A 23,549-nucleotide genomic window follows, 5' to 3' on the forward strand; every position below is an offset into this window, starting at 1 on the left:
TGCTACAGAAGCAGCAGGAAAGGGTTGTGCCGTTGCTTGTTGAGATTTACCGGAGCTGCATCACTTTAGGATACGTACCACAGTCCTGGAGGCGCGCACGGGTGGTTTTCATACCGAAAGCGGGCAGGCGCGGTCACGAGTCCGCGAAGGACTTTCGGCCAATCAGCCTGACCTTTTTTGTGCTGAAGACCCTAGAACGCATCCTGGACATTCACTTAAGGCCGATTATGGAGAAAACGCCTTTCTCTAAGTCCCAGCATGCCTACCTCAAAGGAAAATCCACAGAAACCGCCCTCCACGAGGTAATTGGCACGGTTGAGCGGTCGCTGCAGTACAAGCAGTATACCCTTGCTGCCTTCTTGGATAAAGAAGGAGGTTTCAACAACGTTAGTACCAATGCCATCAAGGAAGCCTTGACCGGTATTGGATTGGAGGGGTATCTCACGCATTGGATTATATCCATGCTGAGTATCAGGATAATCCAGTCCGATCTGGGAGGCAACCACTTGACCAGAGCTGTGAACAAAGGCACGCCCCAGGGTGGTGCCATCTCACCGGTGCTCTGGTTAATAGTAATGGACAAAATTTTACGTACATTGGACAGCAGCGAGGTGCAAGTGGTGGTGTATGCCGACGACTTGGTGATATTAGTATCAGGGATGTCTCTGTCCATTATGAGCGACATCATGGAAGGAGCGTTGCGAAAGGTGTGCCTGTGGGCCGCAAGATGCGGACTCAGCATAAACCCAACCAAAACGCAACTGATGCTGTTCACCCCCAAGACAAGGATACCTGAATTCCATCTACCATGGCTGAATGAACAAAGCTTGGTTCTTTCCTCTAATGCAAAGTATCTGGGTGTAATCCTGGGTCCTAAGCTAAATTGAAGGTTGAACTTAGAACTGAGGGTTAAGAAGGCCTGTATAGCCTTCTATGCCTGTAAGAGAACCTTTGCAAAGAAATGGGGTCTCCGGCCGAGGATGGTTCTCTGGATGTACACCGCTGTAGTGCGTCCGATACTGACGTACGGCTCTATTGTATGGTGGCAGACTTTGAGGAATAAATACAATAGAACGAAGCTTAATAGGATTCAAAGAACACCGTGTGCAGGTGCTACGGGGGCTTTGCAGTCCTGCCCGGCAGATGCTCTCAATGTACTCCTGCATCTCCTCCCCCTAGACCTCCACATCGAATATGTTGCAGCGGACTATGTCACACGCAAGCGGAACTTCACGAGAAACTTTGTTGTGGACCTTCCAACCAGGGCAAAATGGAAGACCGGCGGCGTGTTGCAAGATTATGACACGGTATTCTTTACGGACGGATCAAAGATGGCCTATGGAGTCGACGACGACATCTTCTCGGCTGGTGGGGCAGTGCAAAGACGCGTTCAACCATCTGGGCGGCACGCTCAAGGTCAGTCTACTCTGGTTTCCCGGGCATAGGAACATAGAGGGGAATGAGCGGGCTGACGGATTGGCCAGGCAAGGCTCTGCTCTTGGCAGTCCCTCGGCGAATACAGTCGGTGTTCCGTTGGCGACTCTCAGGGGCCGAGTCTACTCGCACTACCTAGCAGCTCCGGGCCTGAAATGGCGAAGGCTTACAAGCTGTGCCAAGTCAAGGAGAATTTGGCCCGCTTATAACATAGCCCGATCACGAGAGCTCCTGTGCCAGACGCGTGCAAATGCATTCAAGATTACGGCGGTCTGCACGGGGTACTGGTCCATAGGGGATCATGCCGCTAGGCTCGGCTTACCCTACAACTCGCATTGCCGAAGCTGCGGAGAAGGAAGGGAAACCCTCATGCACTTTCTCTGCGATTGTCCAGCTTTGGCTAGAGTCAGGCTGCGGACCCTGGGTAAATCATTCTTTGGGGACCTCAGCGAGATTTCTAGCTGCAGGTTTGGAGAGCTGCTTTCCTTCGTGAATGCTACGGGCTGGGTCTGAAGATCCGAGCCAGCTGGGCTTTGCTTCCCTGTTCCCATAACAACAGTCACGGTTTTAGGAGTTTGTGGCATCAAAATGGCCCACCAAAGCGCTAATTGGGCTCCTCAGAGCGGCCACTGATACCTACCTACCTACCCATTCACTTCAATGTGATATTGAATGTCTTAGAGGGTAGCAATTTCAAGCAAAAGAGGCGTTAATGATGGTAGGATTCCCACCAAACTTTTCAGCGTCACCCTATCAATATTATTAAAAAGTACTATTCGGGATCAATACATTGAAAAGAAACACTCTCTTAAGCTCAGTGTAGATCGATCCTATTCATTGCTAGTGTGAGGGTTTATGGTTACAACCTTTCCACCAAACTTCGTCACAATAAGTTTAACTATTTGTGATGCCGTTGGACGTTCGATAAAATAAGTTACTTTAGTCAAGCTGGCAGTTGCAGAAATGCCCAGAGCTCGGTATCGAGATGTATCTAGTGAAACGTTATGCACAGAAGGCAACGAAGTTGTTGAGAAAGCGATAAATGCCAGCGTCTCGCTTGCACAAATGATGCCCAGCATTGGGGATGCGCTCGCAGATTACTCGTGGCTGGAGTGGTTTATTGTGCCCTATTGTATACAGCACTAATCTTGGAGGAAGTACTGCCGCCTGAAAGTAATCTGAGGATGGCAAAATTACTTCTGTTATTGCAGGAATGGTTTCAATGTAACTTACGGTGGCTTGCGCCGTTTGTTCGAGAAAACAAGCCGGGATACCGGAAGCCGGGCGCTTCGGGTATAAAGGTTTTGTGTTCATCTTATGAGAGAAATTCTCTATGCACGAACGACATAAGTACTGTGTTCATCCTAAATAAACAAACATTGTCTATTACCGCACTGACAAATAGATCTAACACATCTTCACCCATTTCCACTTTACTCCATGCATGCATGTAAATTATTACGTATATATTATATTGGTTACTACAGAGAAGCTTCACTAACATATACATATATATATATACATGTCTACTTGGAGTAATTGACACTGAAATGCAAATAACTAAAAAAAGTCAAAAAATGAAAACTCAAACGTTTCCATCGACCCCGTCGTTCATATAAGTTCACTTTATATGATTATGTCTTGGATGCCATAAATTTACCTGAAATGCGAAACTTTCTTAATAATAGTCGGATTGCCTTCAAACTCTTCAGAATTATGTCCTATATTATTGCCTATGCTGTCGTCATTTGTACTCCTGGGATGATCTTAAGGGGAGCATTTCAGTAAATTCCCAAAATATGGTAATATACTATTATTAACTTTATTTGTGAAGATATAGGAATGGGATGTATTTTGAGGCCCAGGTTTCATTTAGATACACAACTGTGATTTTTTCCAATTTTTTCGGTTGGGTAGGTTCCGAGAACGACATCATTTTCATTTTTCGGGGCACACATTTTGAGACCTATTTCCACTATGTTTAACCCAATATCAGAAAAAAGGTCAGTTTCAAAAAGTACTAATTGAGCCCTTTCATTGGATACCCCACATGACCATGTTTTGTTCTCCCCTAAAATTCAACACAAAATGACGCCAATCACTGCAAGGGACACGCAGACCACAAGTTTTCACTAAATTTCGCAGCAGTCGGTTCAGCCGTTTCTGAATAAATCTGGTGTGACAGACAGACAGACAGACGTTGAACCGATTTTAATAAGGTTTTGTGTCTACACAAAAGAAGAATTCTCCTGCAAAGAATATATATAATTGAAGAACGACATGGTAAGAATCACAACAAAATAGCATCAATGGTGGGGCGATTCACAAAAGGGTTATTGTATCCACACATTGATTGAGTAGTGCATTGAGTGACGATACGGCAAAATTAACTACCATCTGACACAATTCCTAACACGATATCGCGATTACAGAAAGTATCTTAACAAATTAAGGTTCGATAATTCTCCTTTTTATCCGGAAAGTGATCAGACATATGAAGACTTAGAGCATGTCATGTTCTACTGTTTCCGATTTTGCTCAGAGAAGAGGAGTTTGGAAGACTCACTGAAAGTCACTCTAAGTCCGCAAAACATTCTCGGGGAAATGATTAAGTGAGATTAAAACTGGTACATAGTGAATTCCGTAACATGGATGGTTTAGGCTAAGCTTGACGCGTAAAAAAAGCACTAAGAGCGGAGAGCTTGCAACACAGCCCTTCTTCTGAAGCAATGTTTTGAGGCGAGTCCACGGAGAAGGAAGCAGAAAGTGGTCTTGGTTTTAGTGGATAACAATTCAACACATTGTGAGACCTGGCACAGTAGTCCATTTAGACCCGATTCACACGTTTCAAGGGCGGCTAGCTGGCCGGCCATAGTGGGGTAGTGGCAGAGTTGTAATCTTTTCTTAACGTATGACCTACCTACTGTTGTACTCCTAAATTTCGCACAAAACCGCAAAAGTGGATTATACTCTAGTAGCGTTGAGGTCGATTCTATTGTCGACAGGAACAATGCTCCTCAGATATACAAAATTCTTCACCGCATTCAGTGGTCTCTTCTTTGTTGCAGATGCGAAAAGTACGAATGTTCGACTGAGAATCTTGGTTTTGTTCGTATTTATCTTTTGTCTGACTCTCCTTGTTAGCATCTCTAAATCCGGAGCTATTTCGGGAAGGTTCTTGATCCGAAGTGGGAAGTTTCTCCGCTTATTGATTTCGCATGAGACCATTTGGGGCAAAGTGGCATCTTTAGTTGAGTGGTTGCTTTGGGAAGAATTTTCTTCTTCACGCACGTTTTATTTATTCGAAATGGTTTGCCTGGTGTGGATGCAATCTCGAGGCTTTTAACTCCCCATCCAGCGTATCACGCCACCGTTGCCACCGCTTGCCAGCGACTTCGATGTTCAGACCAATTTTGGCGAATGAATTCCAGTTAGCGCAAATTACGTGACCATACCATTGAATACGTCTCCTCCATAGGTTTTTCACGATCGGTCCAACCTTCCCATTTCGGATGTGATCAAAACGTGTCACGTCACTAGTCTATTACCCAAGACGCGATTCATTGTCTTTTATAGTCAGAACCATAGAGAGCGACAAGATGGACGACATTGAGGTAGATTTGAGATCTGAAACGTTCGTTGATACATCAATCGCAAAGAACACAAGTTGTGGAACGTCACTTCATCCAGGTTGCGTTAATGTGTGAAGCAAGTTTATAACGCGGTTTTCCATTGGCTGATAGCATTGGCCCGAGATATTAAATCAGTCAGTTCTGGGCAGGTCACTGCCGCTGACAGTGACAGTGCGCGTTTCGGTCGTCAAAAACTCAGTTTTATTCAGATTCAATCTGAGATCGTGTTGCATGAGGCGATCATGCCATTTTTGGATCACTTGCTCGATATAATTTTTGCTATTTGATGCTAGGAAAACATCATTTGCATAAATTAGTGTATAGGAGGTTGGACGTTAGATGTCCCATGTGACGGTGTCCAGAGGAGTGGTGAGACGGCGCTTCTTTGATGGACATCAACAGAGTCCCGAACTGTTTCTCTAGATCCAGAAATGCAATGTAAAGAGGGCGATGCTTCTCACGGTGTTTCTCCATGAGTAACCGCGTAGCGTGTATTACGTCGTTAGTTCCACAGTTCTTGACAAATCTGTCTTGATTCACGATTATTTGGACGATGTCGCGAATACGGTTGTCAAGAACGCGTTCAAAAATCTTCATGGTAAGGGATAGTAACTGGATCGGACGGTAATTTGAACATTCTGTTATCTTTATTTTTCATATTAGAACTGTTGTAATTTTTTGCCACTCAAATGGTGTTCTACCTTCTTGAATAACCCGATTAAAGAATTCACTGAGCCACAGTGTTGGGTTCGAGCTCTTCGCTTTCCAGAGCTCCCCGATTTCATTCGTTTTATTGCTTCCTCGACTTCGGTTGCGCTGACAGGCGGAACTGATCGAAATGTCGGCAATGATTGTGGAATGGGAGGAAGAACACATTCTTCCGGTGAAACATGCTCGAAATACGATGAACGAAATTGAAAGTTGATGAAGCATGTATTCATAAGTACAAGATCATGAGTGTCAAAAAAATCGATTATACGCTCGCCACGCTTATTATGCGTTCCAAACCCCTTTCCCCCGTGGCACCTATTATCGTCTGCCATTTCTCCCAATGAACAATAAGGTCGCGGGCATGCCAGAAGGCATCTTTCTAGGCATCAGGTCGACCTGTCTTTGGTGCGTATACGGTGAAGAATTGAATAGTGCGATTAGCTGATATAATGGTGAGGTTCATCTGCAGATCATCAAATCGTTTGACTTCCTTAATGACATCTCGGAAACTCTCTCAAATGGTAATGCCAACACCGTATTGAATGCGTGGGCTACCAAAATAGGGAAGTTTATAGCCATTTTTACCACGTTCGCGTACTATGTGTCAGCTTTTGGCACCAGACCATCAGGTTTCTTGCAGAGCGCAGATATCAATGCGCCTTTTGCGAAAGGCTTTTGCAAGGTTTCAGGTTTTTCCTGTTAGGGTGCCAACATTTAGCGTGGAGACACACATTTGTTTTGCTAGGACTAACTTACTTAAGTCCTGACACCGTCCACGCGTTAGGAATATTTGCCCATTTCTCGACAGGATCGTGACCCGTCCTGCCGCGTCGACTAAGGTGGTCGCCTTAGCATTTCTCCAAGGGTTGTTACTCGATCCGATCATCTCGTTTCTAACGACATTGGATGCATTTTCTTGGTCAGCCTGCCGCGGGGCCTGTCACCAAGAGACAACCGGTAGAATTTAGCATATTGGAATGACTCCAACTATATTTTATTTATTTTGTCCCCCCATCGTAGCATTTTATTTTTGTTTTACAGAGGATAGTACAAAGTACGTTGCCTCAAACCCTCTTCCTTTACCTGGGCTTGGGGCCAGCATACTATGTTGATAGCATGAAGGTAGTAAGATTAATTTTTAGGAAAAAGACGATTGTTAAGTAAGTTACGCAAATTAAACCCACAAAGGGTAATCATCAGGGTAACATATTTTGTATACAATGACTATTATAAAAACTCGATAATTGGCTTTATCTATAATTTCATTGTAGATGGTCCGTAATTGTAGCTTTTTTATTTTTTATTTTAATGAATAGAATCTATAGTTCTAGGAATCTCACAGTCAGTTGAATTTTGTATGATATACAAAATAATGCCCGTTTATATTCCATTAAATTTACGTAGAATCATTTGTCATTTTCCTGAGCTGCTTTTTCCTTAGTAAAGTTATTTAAAATAATTGATTAAAAAGAAATGATATTGCCATTTCATTGGAACGAGTTCAGGACCGTGCTGATCATGTGGTTACTATTTTTCCACTAATTTTTCCTTTAGCTTCATATCTGTCTTTTTTTTAATTCACAGTTACTTTGTACAGGAGAATTTAGATATAAATATATTCAATTGGAAAAAAAAAATTTATTGACCCTAAATATATTAATGGGTCATGAAGATGAAATCAGTATATTTTATGTTGTTTCTATATAAAAAGATACATTTCGTTTGAATATTTATAAAAAGGTGTTCATAGCTACGAGTCAGTATTGGGCCATTAAAAGTTTGTGATCTTCTTTTTCAATAGGCGAATTCCATGGAAGAGACAGATGAGAGTACCAGCAAATTTTGCGATCTCATCAGATTTTTCCAGTAAAAAATCTTAGTTTTTTTCCACGCCGGCAGTTTGTTATGTTTGGATGAAAATTTAGATACCAATTAAAACCCAATTTTCGATTCAGACGTTTCAGTGAGCCAAACTCGGATATGTGGTAATGTTTTAAGGTTTTAATAAATTCGAAAAAAAAAAATCCCTGGAAATATTTAAAATTTAATTTTTGTAATTTTTGAATTTTCCATTTTTCCAAAAGCAACAAATTAATTGATCGATGTGTCAAAGCTTTTGGTTTTTTGAGAATTGCGGGGTCCTAAGTCTGCATCAACTTGATGCCAGACCGGACCAAATGGGGAGTCTTCCCTCTTTTTTGGTCCAAGGACTCCTCGTTGAGGGCTTAGCAAGCAAATTTTCAAAATATTAGGCGATGACGGCTTTACGGTTTCTGACCAGGGCAGAGGCAAATCGTAAATCATAATCATAAGGCCTTCATCGCCTAATGTTTTGAAAGTTTGGCTGTTAAGCCCTAAACGACGGGTCCGTGGACCGAAACAGCGGAGTAAGTTGCTCCCCATTTGGTCCGGTGCGGCATCAAGTTGATGCTCTCAAAAAAAAAAGAGAGTTCTTAGTATTCTTTATAAATTTCAACGTGTGGAACGCATCTGAAATATTAGGTAGCTCTACATAGATAGATTTATCGTATTTATCGTATTATCGTTGAGAATAAAGAACTGTTGTTTAACACTTGTGCTCAATGATAAATACGTAAAGTTGTTGCTAAACCCATCCAAAGTGGTTAAAGAAGGGACAATAGCCCAGACTTGTGGTTTTCTTAAAGCAGAGCGGAATAGAGACTCTATAAAGATTAGACTAATTTTGAAACTGATGAAGGACAAGATAGTAGTCACCTTACCTGATTCACGTGAGAATTGCTATAGATTCGAGTAGACCGCATAAACCATCAAATCCAAAGACAAAATGACATTGTTGACTTAACGAAATACGAAGAAACATCTTCACCTTGTAATCAATCAAGGCAAAGATTTTTAGTTGCACAAATTAATTGTTATAATAATATAGACAAGAGCCCATAGACATCCAAGAATAAAATAAATAATAAAATAAATGAAAATAAAATAAATAAATAAATAAATAAATAAAATCTCATAGAAACACTTGCTGGGCTCTGTCATCCGTTGGTTGGACTTGACAAGACTAGATGGCAAAGCTCGAACATTCCTTCAGCCCGCTCCCTCCGGAACAACTAGAAGATTACCCCCATTTGGCCGCAATTGGGTGTTAAGCATTTATCCATGAAAGGCAAGAAACTATGATACACCAAGAATGGTACTAAATGAATGTAACGTATCAAATCTGCCGGTCAGAATAACTCAGTACGCGCCTGACAATGGATATCTTCTATTCCGGATAGATAGTCGAAGTTAGAAAAATAGTAGAAATTCCTGATAACTAACAAGATGCCAGGCGGATGCTAGTTTCCTCCCAGTATTGGATCAAATTCTAGGAGGAAGAAAATGTTAATATCGGATGACATTTATCTGAAATTTCGGAAAGGTTGACGTACCCAGATTGGCTGTATGACGTGCAAAAATGGATCTTAATGGTTTGGAATGGTAGATCGGATATCACCACGGCTGTGTAGAAGAAAGCGATATCCGGGGTGAAAATCATGAGGACAATCCGGGAGAAAACTTCCGGCTTGGGATGACTTTAGCCCCTTTCCTTCTCCCGTCATCAGGCCTGCGTATAAGAATAGTGTACAAAATCAATCTTGGGCCCCAGAAAATGCCAAATTTTTCATACTTTTACTAACTTTGAAACAAGTCAGGTACTAGATGCCTACCATTTCAGGGTATTCCTTACACTAGAAAAAAAATTGTGACAATTGGGAATAGAATGATTTCCACCAAACTTTCCAGAATCATGCTCTGTATTATAGTCTGCGTTTATTGTGCACTTCAAGAGTGAACTTGAGGCTGGTACATGTTAAAATCCCAAAAATTATTATCTTTGTTGTTTATCTAAGAACCTCTTATCATCTAATGTGCAGTGTCTTTCAATGCTCTGTGAAAACATCTTATTACTATAAAATTGGGTTGAAAAAACTGCGGCGGAAATGAAATACAAATTGAAACTTAGCACTTTGCTCCTAAATTTCACAAGTTTTGTAGCCGCGAAATTATTGAAAACAAAAAGCGGCAAAAGGCTATTGATTTATCATTTTTGGCTTTGATTCAATAGAAATTGTTGGATCTTCAAAGGCTTTTTTGATTGATAGATTCAAATTTAAATAACCTATCACCGCAATTAAATACAATTATTTCTTAACATTTTATTGCACGCTAAAATCAGGAATTATTTATGACTCTATGCATAGAAATAATTTGTAAAGATAATGAATGGCGCATGTTATAAGAAATACAACATTATACTCACCACAAACACCAGATGAAAAGTATCTGAGTCATCAATTAAGATATTCATGGGACAATTGTATTGATCAAATTAGCAATTCATCAATTGTAATTTTCTGAGGTTGGCCACTTAAACCGTTGCGCAATCAAATGGTTTAATATAAACCATTGATATGGGCTCAACTTGCTAATGCCTATGCAAATTTATGTTAAACAGAATTTTTGGCAAATTAATTCTATTTTTTTCAATGAGACAATATTTTGTAATCTTTTGATAACATCTTTTAGTCTGAAATTCAATATTTTCTTTTTTTTTTTTTGAAAGTTTTACTAATCTAGATCTTAACGACTTTTTAAAACAAACCTTGAAATATTTATAGATTATTTAGCGCAGAGGCAGAGAAATTTTCCCACACAGGTATGCGTGTTTCACCACTCTTTCCCAAATATTTTATAAAAGTTGAAGATTTTTTTTGAATACAGCATATGTTGAATGAAGTGATGGTCGATCTGAGTGAGAGTTTGTCTTGTGACTTACGGAAATGTTGTTATCAGAGCCGAATCTGGGATTCAATTGATATTCAATCTGTAACCATTCAATATAAAAGGCCCTTTTAGTGGTTTCCCGATCTGGCTATTTGTGGTAAGCGATGTATGGTAGTTTGGTGGTGCTCTTAAATTCAACGGGGATCGCACTTTCTCCCAATCGAGTGAAAGCTATCCAAGAACGGTGTTGAATATTTTTCGCTTTTGCGCTTTTGCTCATCGTAAGATGGAAATGCAAAGGCGTAAATGAACATCCCTCTTCCTGGTTACTTTGCTCGGATAATCGAGACTTACCTGTCGGGGAGATTTCTTTGGTACGGGTCAGGCGTCAGGGCGAAGGAATACGTTGTGACAGCAGGTGGAACATGACGTATGACGGAGTACTCGAACTTCGCATGGCAAAGGAGGCAACGTTGATTGGCTTTCCAGACTGCTTGGCAGTGGTAGTAGTTGCGAAACACCACCAGGACGTGAAACTGTATGCAAGTGAATCCATTCATGCCACAAAGCATTCCTCCAAATGGACCGAAGATAAGACAGAGGCGGTCCTTATTACCAAGCGCAGGAAAAACAACACTGTCTGAATTCGGGTTGGTAATCATGAGGCCATTTCAAAATCGATCATTAGATACCTGGGGTAATGATCAATGTGAAGTTAAGGGGGTCATCCCGTGTGAAGGCCGTTTTTTTGGCTTTTTTTGGAAACTTATAACCATAAAACCTTAACTGGTTTCTAGGTTTCTTCAAGAAACACATGTACAGCCTTGGCTCCAATTTTTGTCCTTTTAGCGAAGTCATTCGAACGTCATTCGGATCGATAAACACGAGCTTTATTACGGCGATCGACATAAATCTGGCATGTGACTTATCACGTGTTTAACACTAAAATTTCCGAACGACTCCGACTATCAAAAAATCACACCAAAAAAAAAAATTGATTCCGCTAATCCGACACACGGGATCACCCCTTAAGTTTCAAGGGGCACCTAGATTATACTAGCGAAAAGGCAGCTAAGGCTAGCTTATCTCACAAGGATGATGCCTTATATTGGAGGGCGAAAATATAGTCGCCAGCTGCTTGCCGCAGGGGTGGAGAATTGAATTATCGCCTAACATTGTTCTTTGCGAAACAGTGGATACAGAAAGTACTTGTATCGCTTTAGATTGCATGAGTTTCCAGACTGTCCCGAATGCGCAACACCCGCGGATTCGATGCATGTTATATTGCACTGTCTAAGATTCGCAATTGAAAGAGGGAGGTTGAACGACGTCCTCAACGCAATTATCGGATCCCATAATTTCATGGAGGAGATGCTGAGGTCCGCAGCAAATTGGAGTGCGATAAACGTAATAGTAACTGCGACACAGGAAAAGCTGCGGGAACTGAAACGGGCCCGGAAAACGCGACGGAACTTAGTTGTGCTAGTGTGGTCCCTAGAAGCCTAGAAGTGGGGATGGCTTCTGTGGGGGTTCTCATCCACACAACCTGCCGCAGCAGCATCTTTTTCAGATTTCCACCTTCACCCATAAAAAAAAATATATTATATATACAATTGGAGGAGTGTTAAAAATTATTTCAAGGCAAGTGCGTAGTGTCAGTTCGGGAAGTATATCTAGTTGTTCCCATACACATCTCTTCCGATAGCATAACGCTTTGTTGATTCATTTTGATGCATCCTCACTCAATCAGATTAATATTTGCAACTTTACTTTGTTTGGAAGTTTGCTCCCACTTACTACCTTTCTAAACTTCTGAATCCTCAACTTTGCTTATATTTTCATTGTGTTTTTGCTGGCATTATGGTTAACCGAATGTGCGGTTCCAGCAGCAAATATTCAATGAACAGCTGACTATTGACTAACAATTCAATTAACGAAATTAGAGATCGTGAGTGCATCGTAATTGCTGAGCGCTCTTTTGGAAAACATTTTCACTTTCACTTTATAGCGAGTGGTCCCTGTGTTTTACTGCTTTTCTATTGATTTTAGTTTTGAGGAACAGCTTTTAGTTTAGATGGACGAACGACCAATGAACCAATATCAGGAATAATAGTTAATTTTTAGTAAAATAGAGCTAAAAATATTAGGCTATGAAAGCTGAAGAAAGCCGTGGGATAGCATATATATACATTCTGCTAAACAGGTACGCTGTTTTCTACAGAATTTCGTTGATTATTTTACGAGGCATTTCAGGTCGCAAGTTGGGTTGCGTGGATAGTTTGATAAGTGTCATCGTTACAGTTGACTTTCCGCCATCAAGAGTTAAAAAGTGCGTAGTTCAGCAGTGTTGAAACTAAAATTCGATGCTTTACCTCCTACTTATGCTGTCCAAAGTTAGGGTTGTTATCTGCACCCGTTCTGGGAACTGGAGCGCGTGGTTTCATGAACAACGCCCGTAGATTACGATCTAATTTTTTTTTTATATGAATATTCTCCACATAAGAAAAAAACCTTTTACTATGGTCTATTTTTAGGGAGTGGAAGATGGCTGGAGAATCTGGTTGATGTATAACCGTGTAGCGTACGCTTCTTTTAGCATTCATAAATAAAGTGATAGACATTGCCGATTTTTCAAAATTCTATTCTGAAATTTTTGTTAAATAACATATAACAGTTAAATAACAGGTCTAATCTAATTACTTTCCCATTACTCGCTATACTTCATTATAATACCAAAGAGTTCTAGGGACAAAGTTAAATCCATATGTTCCTTGGAATTGCTTCTTCTAGGAAGGTGGCTACTTCAGATAAACCAACTGAATTCAAGTCATTTTCTCATTACAGTTGACGCCTTTCTAAATTCCAAACATTTACCACTTCCGGCAATACGTTTGGCAATATGTCCCTTCTCTTTACATCACATCAATGTCATCAGTGCGTCCTTCGCAAGATGTCAAGCATTTGAAGCACTGTTTTAATCAGATTTGTTCTCTTAGACAATGGACGGATCATCCAATCCGAACTTTTCAACTTTCTTCACTGATAATATATATTTTGGTCGTTTGAATATTGTCACAGGTTTTCCTCAAACTCACAATAGACTCCGCCATAAGTTCCTCCAACTAAATTGCTCCTTCAAGGCAGTGCAGGTTTCTCCTTTCGATATCATCTCATCAAGATCTTCACACTATATGTGGATATCATGTTTTTGGGCACCCACTTGGGCATACATTCTGTCCAAGTCAGTTTTTAATTTGAATGTGGAAGCTATCAGTCCTGGCCCGTTACATTTTTCAGTTCGAATATCAGATGTCCTTTCATAGTTCTGCGGATATTGTTGATATATCCGCATAGATTTTCTTGGTTGGTATTAGATTAATATTTATTCCAATTTATTATCGATTCCTCTATTTTATCACATTAAATTATTCAAAGCCACGACTTTTTTAGTTGCTTCGTATCATAATGTTGGTGACCCAACTCCGCCATGCTATTAACATAGTATGCTGGTCCCAAGCCCAGGTAAAGGAGGAGGGTTTGAGGCAACGTACTCTGTACTATCCTCAGTAAAACAAAAATAAAATGCTGAGATCAGGGAAAGAGATAAATAGAGTTTAGTTGGAGTTATTCTACTATGCTAAATCCTACCTGATCTCTCTTGGTGACAGGCCCCGCGACAGGTCGACCAAGAAAATGCATAGAATGTCGTTACAAACATGATGATCGGATTAAGTCACAGGCCTCGGAGAAATGCTAGGGCGTCCACCTCAGTAGACGCGGCAGGACGGGCCCCGGTCCTGTCGAGAAATGGGCAAGGGTTCTTGACGCATGGACGGCGTCAGGACGTAAGCAAGTTAGCCCGCACACAACGAACAAAACAAATACGTGTCTGCACGCTAAATGTTGGTACCCTAACTGGAAAGACCGAGGAACTCGCAAGAGCCCTTCGGAAAAGGTGCATTGACATCTGCGCTCTGCAAGAAACCCGATGGTCTGGTTCCAAAAGCTGCGACATTGAACGCGAACGCGGTAAAAATGGCAACAAACTTCTCTATTTTGGTAACCCACACACTCAATATGGTGTTGGCATTGCCATCTCAGAGGGTTTCCGTGATGCCATTAAAGAAGTCGAACGATTTGATGATCGGCTGATGAAGCTCACCATTATATCAGCTGATCGCACTATTCACTTCTTCACCGCGTATGCACCACAGACAGGTCGACCTGATGCCGAGAAAGATGCCTTCTGGCAACTTCTCGATGAAAAGACTTGTCACGTCCCTGCTGACGATTACATAATCATTGCCGGCGACCTTAATGGTCATGTGGGTGAAAAGGCAGACGGTAACAGGTGCCATGGGGGAAAGGGGTTTGGAGCGCGCAACGAAGGTGGCGAGCGTATAATCGATTTTGCGGACACCCATGACCTTGTACTTATGAATACATGGTTCATCAAACGATTGTCTCATCTTCCCACATTTTATAGTGGGAACAATAAAACGCAAATCGACTATATTCTCATAAGACGTCAACATTTTACCACTGTCACTGATTGCAAAGTCGTTCCCTATGAGACCATCGCACCTCAACATCGGCCGTTGATTGCTGTCCTGCGAATTAAGCCACCGATAAAACGGCGTGAGGAACGCACTGGCCCGCCGCGCATTAAATGGTGGCGATTTGGTGAGAAGAACGAAAAAACGGTCTCACTCATACGATTGCCAACCATTACGAATGTGGAAGAATCATGGAACCAAATGAAAGACACGATCCACAAAGCGGCCTCTGCAACCCTCGGGGTCACCAAGCCGGGTAAGCGGTACATCAACCGAGATACTTGGCTTTGGAATGATGATGTTGAAATGAAGGTCCGTGAAAAGAAACGCCTCTACCACAAATTTCTCGACGATAAAACGCCTGCTAATTGGCAAATTTATAAGAATGCCAACCGGGAAGCAAAGAAAGCGGTCGCTGTCACCCGAGCGAACCATTTCAAAAATCTTTACGATAAACTGGACACTCGGGATGGCGAGAGAGATCTGTATCGACTTGCTAAAAGCCGTGATGAACGCACACAGGATATCGAACACTTCTGTTGTGTTAATGACAACAACGGTACTTTGCTTACCAACCGTCGAGCCGCAACGGATAGATGGCGAGAATACTTCGAGCAGATTTCAACTGAAGAATTTGCTCATCCTCCACTTCCACAATCATTGCCGACATTTGGAGCAGTTCCACCAGTCAGCGCAACTGAAGTCGAGGAGGCAATAAAACAAATGAAATCGGGGAAAGCAACAGGACCTGACGATATCGCATCTGAGCTCTGGAAAGCAAAGAGCTGGGACCCAACACCGTGGCTGAGTGAATTCTTTAACCGGGTTATTCAGGAAGGAAGAACACCATCTGACTGGCAAGCGTCTTCGATGGTATGGTCACGCAATTCGTGCAAACGAGAATTCACTTGCAAAGATTGGTCTGAACATCGAAGTCGATGGTAAACGACCAAAAGGCAGACCTAAGCAACGGTGGCTTGATACGCTGGATGGGGATTTGAAAGCCTCGAGATTACATCCAGATCAGGCATTCGATAGAGCCAAATGGCGAAGCCGATCACGACGAGCCGACCCCGCTTGTGAACGGGACAAAGGCTGAAGAAAAAGAAAGATAATGTTGGTGACCCGGGATGTTGCCTATTGTGTCCACTGGGTATTGAGTAATTAGGCTGGGACAATTATACCTAAAAAAACAGAAGGCTTTGATTGTGGGGTTAATGGTCCAGATGGTCCAGAAAACTCATCGGACATCTACTGGAACATCGAGTAGGTATAGAGAGTGGAGTACTTTTCCATGTTTTGAACCAAACTATGCGAGATTTCTAGGACATCTACGGAGTCGTAAATTATATAGGCAAAATAATTGCGACCAACACCACAAAATTTCTTTGATTTCCTGGGAAAGTTGTTCACAGTTCACTTTATTGCATGATAATCAGCTCCTATCAAATGGTCGATCCTTTCTTGGTCTGACTTTCCTACAACCAGAGGATTGAATGATCAAACCTTTAAACTAAGCAGAAAGAAACAGTTGAATGTAAGAAGCTTATCTGCTTCTTGTTGTAATTGTAAGCGAACAGCAAGTTGACTTTGCGATTATATTGGACCACAATGTTTCCGATACTTTTACCTCTGGTATCCCGAAAGTAGTCCATCAAAACCATTGTAGAGTACAGGTGATCCATTCAAAATTTGGTGATAAAAGTTTGTATCCTTCGTTGGGTTGGCATGATTTTCTATCCGGGTTTTGATTTTCTCCCTACGATTCTGCACGTAGACCATATTGAATTGTAAATTCATACTCTCCAGTCCCAACAGCCATATATGTCAAAAATGAGATTCATTGTTTCTTTTGAAAAATGGCGCTTCATTAACGATTGGGTTATGAGGGGAACGCAGTAATATTCTGATATTCCATCTGGTTATTATAAGAAAATTGAAGAAGTCATCCATTTGGAGGATCAGAAGCGGTCTTTCATTTGGTCCTTGAAACCTTCATTTTGGACAAAACACTCAACTTTTTTAAAAATTATGGTTGGCTGGTGGTTTTATCCTGGACACAGGCAACCAATTGAGGTGACCGCCTTTTCAGGTCTTACTATTTATGCTTCAAATAAACTCGTTTTAGTAACACCCGCGAAATTCATTAAGGACATAGTGGAAAGTCCGCGCTTAGATGTTTTCTTTAATTTCTTTACAGAAAACCGCATTGCCTGGAAGCTTTTTTGGGTTTTGTTGAGTTATTTGAAAAACCTTCCTCGCTATACTACATTTTGAGCAGTGCAGTGACTTCCGCCATACTTTATAACCAGTGCATACAACGGAAAGTTTCTGGGTCAGTATTTCCAGAATTTTATCCGCGGCTGTTTCACTGCGGCGGGTAATATTTCAGTATACTCTCCGCACCTTATTTTTCATCGGCATTGTTCATGTTGACTTGAGCCAGTCTTGGAATATGTTGCCTCAGTGAGTCACACTGGTGGAGTTCCAAATAAATTTCCCACGATGGACCTCTTTGGCTACTGAAACCAACAATATGAAAACTAGCTCTGTAGCCCGACAGCCGCAATTGCATCACAATTTTCAATTGACCCTCATTGAAGTAACGCCATATCAGCACACAGCCAGGGCGCATACTTATCGTTGATTTGAGATAGAATTCTCGAAGTTGCTGGAGATTCAGAGCACCTAGGAATGCCTGATCTGTGCAAGGATTTCATTTCTGAAAATGTCAATACTGGCTGCTTGCTTTGTACTCTGATTTGTCATGGACGTTTGCGCCCCTTTTATGTTGCTCATCTGCTGTAGGCTTATTATTTGTAAGCTTTTATTGAAAATTAAATGGGGAGAAGTGGACATTGTGTGAATACATTATATTCCACGAAGGAGCAAATTTGTAATACAAATTGTTGCACTCTGCCTTGATCCTCAGCAAGAACCTTAGTCTGATCGTGGAGAAGAGCCTTTCAGTCAATAGTGAACCTGTGTTCGACGGTACGGCACTGTATTGTTGATTCTGCCGTTTTTGCTCTCTTTCACTCTTGTCCATCAGTTCCTGCGATGACCTTAAATAATACACTTTTTTCGTTGTACAGTCATATGCGTCTATTGCATGAATCTGTGGTACGACAATCGGCAATATGATATTTTACTTGCCTCCTTTTCATCCCTCGTTGCAGTTCCCTATTAGAAGCGACTGCAAAGGAGAGTTTAACTCCTCAATCCATTTCATCCGGTACTCACACTAATTTTAAATTCGACATAAGCATCTAGGCCGGGATATCCTTAAATTCATTTTCTTCCCCATTTTTAGTGGTTCATTTTATACATGATTGCAGTTGTCGGGGTGGTCACATTCGTGAATGTTTGTTGTTTATTTTTATTTTTATGTGACTGAGGGTAGATAGATAGGTATAGATGGCCACATCGGGGAGCCCGATTGGTGCCATAAGGTGCCGGTGTGATGCCATGGCTAATGTGGAAGCGAGAAAACCAGCAGAATTTAGCCGGTTTAGTTTCTCAAATCTAGTCTGTAGTTTTCACAGGACGTACAGCTTCCCTTCACAATCAGAGGTCTCTTCCAGGTCACTAAGAAATTGTTTACTAAGTGTCGGCAGCCTAGCTTTCGTTCGAACAAACTGCCGTATTTCTGCACTTATTTGTGCCTAGCTAAACCAAATACCCTTCCTTTGTTGCAGGAGTGCCACATCTTCCTTGAGTGTATCGGAGGAAGATTCGTTTTTTTTCTTTTCACCTGTAATACTACTGAAATCTCTCTGAAAACAGAACATTTCATAATATAGGTCATAAATAGGAGCATGTTCAGCCGGTATCGAAATGGCTTCCTCCGCCAATGACCAATAAGTCGAAACAGACTTGAAATTTCTGGCTCTAGGTTGCAGAATCTCGCGAAGCAAACAGTCCTACTCCGGCCGGTGGACCGGCGGTCTTCGGAATTTAGACTCTACGACCGTCAAGTAATGTGAGTAGAATTCGTACTTCCAGTCACCAATGGGACGCAAACTGCGGCAACCGAGGAACTGTCAAGAGCAGAACCCCGACCTACCCAGGCTTTCGGGCTGTCAATTCCGTAAAATGTTGCCATGACGCAGAGGACGGTGACTTTGAACATGTTGCCTAAACTGTCCAATGCCTCTCTGTACTGTCCAACCAGCCCGGAGGATTTCAGCATGGGCTACGAAGCGTTAATGACTACTTCAGTATCCGTAAAAATAACTTCGTTATCTTTGGGGTTCGTATTGTACCGCAGCTATCGACATGCCCTCAGTATGGTCAGTATCTCTACTTGGAATCTACTGGCGTACCGAGAATACTCTTGCTACGATTCCGCCGACCAACTTTAACTTGTCGTTAAGGAATACAGTGTCGTAACCTCGCAGTCCTTGTTAGCAAACTCAATGCAACACTCTTCTTGAAGCTTAGCTTCGAAGCCCAGCCGAAAGAGATGATATATTATGGGTATCTACAGGAAAGGACTTCAGATACGAATGAGCGGTAAGAGTCACATCTGATAAGGGACGTTTTTTAGGTTAGTGGACGGAAATTCCTTAGGCCACGTCTAATCAACATCTGAAGCAAGGATCAAAGATTAAATGGGGACGAAATTCTTCGTGGGTTTTTCTTACTTCGATCGCGGTAATTGGGTTGCGAGATTTCGCCTCGATGTGCGCTGTCAATGCATTTATTTCTTTTTAGTCGTTTTACATCCCATCCAAGGCTCATCTTTTCTATTGCGATATCGGCTTTTAGTCCAGGTTTTTTTGAAGCCCTGACAGTGTCAGGAAGCATCTAAAACATATAATTTTTGCAAATGATAGAGAATAGAACACCAATGGGCATGAGGTACTTCCCCGAACAGCCTAGCAAGAAGAAAGGAAATGGTGCTGTGAATCTGGGACATATGATTTATATTTGAATGAAACTTGCTCATCTGGTTGCACTGACGTACTGATTTAGGCTAGTATCCTAGTGTCCCCTAGTATTACTTGTAAGATTGTATCCGTATTTTCTGTCAAATTCGAGTACGACTAGATATATTTTCCAGTCAAAGTAAAAGATGTCTGAAGCCATTACAGACATGTCGATGGAGACTTCTTAAAAAATTTACCACCCAACCATAAGAGGGGTTGAATAAAGTGTGAACGAAAACTTCTCGTTCAATATAATGATGCTGCGAAATGAAATGTTTGGACAAGTATGTATGGGTAACGTTGAGAACACGCTTATCTGCGAATATAAAATATTGCAAGCCTAGGCCAAGCAAGAATTATTCTTCGATAAATTGGAAGCACCTGTTTGACCTTGAATTATTTTTCATGCTAACTTGATGGCGCCGAATTCCATTAGTAACAGAAGAGGTAATTTTTATTAACTTGCACTAAAGTGCCGACTACCAGTCAAACTTCTTTATCTTAGGGGCAGCAATTAAAAACCGCAGATTAATGGCTAGGAACCTGTTTATGTTTACCAGGTTCTATGCGTTTCGTTGAAATTAAAAATATCGGAATTTTACAAGTATTCACTGAGATCTCAGAATAAACTGAGCATGACTCAAAAGACCCCTTTTCTTAGTATAAAAGATACACTTAAAAGCATCATTATTGGTAGACAGGGAATACTTGTTCCCCGACGGAAGTGAATAGTTAATTTCATGGTGCTATCAAAATAGCTCTAATTAAATCTAATTATAATAATACGTAGACCACTTACATTTCTCATTATTTTTCCCTTTATTCCATTGTCCTGCTATAGTTGCAATTAGCATAAACGACACGAACAAACGACACCAATACTGCATTTTAGATCACTGTCTTATCGCAATAATTATAAAACAAATCTCGATTTTTATTTGATATATAACTTTATATAAATGCCAATCTGTATTTCAGTATCTTTGCGAGACCTAGACACACAATCTTTACATTGATCTTGGATGTTCACTATCGATTTCACTTCGGAGGCAATATCGTATTCAAATGACTAGTTTCCAGTCTTGGGGCCAAGATTATTGCGACGAAAAACAAAACGATCACTCGTCATATCCAATAAAAGATACTTTAATAATAGTAACAAATATAGATAAAAAATGCACTAGTCGGAGGCTAAGAACCAGGTGGCAAAAACGTTAAAAGTATTACAGAAGAATCTTTGGGTGACGCAATGTTATGCAAGCGGTAACCGCAAACGACCTGGGCAAGGTGGATATTTAAATTTTACGACCGTCCACTATAGCTGCTCGCACGCTAATGAGGAATTACCGAAGAGATCAGACCAGATGAATGATGGAGCAGGTGAATCGTTGAAAATCCCAGCTTATGCTACTCAGAAACAAGCTTGCTTCGCGGGCGGGGGTTAACCTAGTCGGGTTTAACAAACAATTAGTGCTACAACCTGTCCAGGTGACGGCGAACACCGTCAAGATTGGTGACTATGCGACCAGCTTCGGTTGTGAAGTTGGCCCTTCGAATCAAAGGCTACTATGTAATAGGTGCCTGGAGCTATGGAGACTCTGGTTTCATTTTCATGGCAGGAGGATGGAGGTAGTTGCTTTAGGTTGCATTGTCTACTCGGATTTCCCATCAGACGGGTGTTGCGAGCTGAAAAAGCTCAGGTGAACGCAATCACCTTGCAGCGAATGTACGCAAATTACGCGCTGACCGAAGCTTATCGTGCGTACTAGTTTCCAATTAAGCTGGCTCATATTCCGGGACTGCTGTAAGCTGGTCAAGCAGTTTGGAGGCGGTTTACTAGGAAAACTGCTAATAAGACCTTATGCGCCTCACGCTTGAGTCTTTTGGTTTGGCACACGTTTAGCCTAGCGAATTTCCAATAAAGTTCAAGGTGAATGCAGGTTGACTTTGAATGTTAACGACACTCTTCTCGGAGCTGTGATTTAGCGGCTTTCCAAGGAAAATGTGTTTATGAAGCATTCAGAAAGTTCTCAGTTCTCCACAAATTATTGTCTATTGGATGCATACGTAATTATCGTGGGTTGGACTGGCATGATTGAAAGTCGTTTTGCATTTCCATCAATGACGGTGACGGTTGTTAGTTGCGGTCAGTTGTGATTGACCTCTCGGCTAAAATTATGCAACATAAGATCATGTAATTGTTTACAAAAATGAGTTTTTCTTGTAAATTTGTGGACTTTGGAAACAGGCCGCAGGCCTCAAACTAAAAATAAATTATACATGTACATAAATGGTAAAGTAAAAAGGGGTTGGTGGCTTAAAATAGGTCAGTAACTTCGACGTTTGGTTTGGAATATTTTATTTTTCATTATTATTTGGAGTATACCATTTATTTTTAACCGAAGATGGAGAAAAATGCAGAGAGAGCTTCAAGTAAAATCAAGAGCTTCAACAGGCTGTGTGCGGAAGTCCGAGCTCAAGCAAAGGAGAAGGGTTTGAGGCAACGCATCTGACACTATCCTCTGTAAAAAGTCCAGAGATCAGGAAAAGTGATAAATGTAGATGATCGTTCAGGATAGCTGAGATAACTTCACTTGATATTGACGTTCAAAGTCTTGAATTTGCACAGGAGCGACAACTTTGACTTATTATAACTTCGTCAATAATAGTACGATTTCCACCAAAATTGTTAGGATCATGCCCTATGTTATAGCCTACATTACAATACTAGGACGAATTTAAGGGGAGATTTCCAGTCAATTACGAAAAACTATAGTAATATACTAATAATAACTTTACTTGAACAGCTATCAGTATGGAGGGTTTTTCGGAGGCTAGGCACCATATCGTGATGTTTTCAGATTTTTGGTTGGGTAGTTTTTGAGAATGGATCCGTTAAAGAAATGATCACTTTTGACCTTCCGCACTCCCCACCCTTCCAACAAATGTCAAAACTAAGGCCAGCTTCGGAAAGTACTAGTCGAGGGCTTTCATTTCAGCCCCAATGTGACTATATTTGGTGAAAAAAAAGTACACCCCCCTTTTGCATGTACCCCTCTTAAATTCAACGTAAAAGAATGTAATTAACTGTATGTGTGAGTGTTCACAGTTCCCTCCTTTCCACCAAATGTGAATCGTTATAACCGTCTCCGAGGAAAATGCGTGTGACGGACAGACAGACAAATAGATAGACAGACGGACAGAACTGGCTTGCCTTCGATCAGCCTGCCACCGAGCCATAAGAGTGGCTCAGAGGGCGGTAGGTAGAGTTGATCAGGGGCAAAAGGAGCGCACCTATAAGGCAACCCGCAAAACCCTCAAGCTCGCCATCCAGCGAAGCAAGAGGAAATGCTTTAAGGAGCTCTGCTCAGAAGCGGACGTAAGCCAGTGGGGGAGTTCCTACAGAATCGTAATGGGACGATTCAGAGGCCGTTCATCTCCACAGATCACATATCCCACCCACTTGCTGAAAATTATGCAGGGGTTATTCCCCCAGCAAGAGGAGGGCACCAACACATTCCACCTTTGAATTTTAT

At 41.5% G+C, this 23,549-nt stretch overlaps 2 protein-coding genes across 2 annotated transcripts in view; one reads left to right on the forward strand and one right to left on the reverse strand.

Annotated features, from left to right (window-relative positions):
* The window catches only part of LOC119653578 (transferrin), a 46,742-nt gene extending 25,378 nt beyond the window's left edge, over positions 1-21,364 (reverse strand). The window contains exon 1 of the mRNA XM_038058321.1: positions 20,813-21,364. Within this exon, the coding sequence (XP_037914249.1) occupies positions 20,813-20,900 (88 nt within the window). The 5' untranslated portion in view covers positions 20,901-21,364. The remainder of the gene's footprint in view (positions 1-20,812) is intronic.
* The window catches only part of LOC119653579 (major facilitator superfamily domain-containing protein 6), a 91,104-nt gene that overhangs the window by 33,932 nt on the left and 33,623 nt on the right, over positions 1-23,549 (forward strand). The gene's annotated exons all lie outside the window — the stretch shown is intronic.

This window comes from Hermetia illucens, chromosome 4, assembly GCF_905115235.1.
Source record: "Hermetia illucens chromosome 4, iHerIll2.2.curated.20191125, whole genome shotgun sequence".
In the NCBI taxonomy this organism is placed as follows: domain Eukaryota; kingdom Metazoa; phylum Arthropoda; class Insecta; order Diptera; family Stratiomyidae; genus Hermetia; species Hermetia illucens.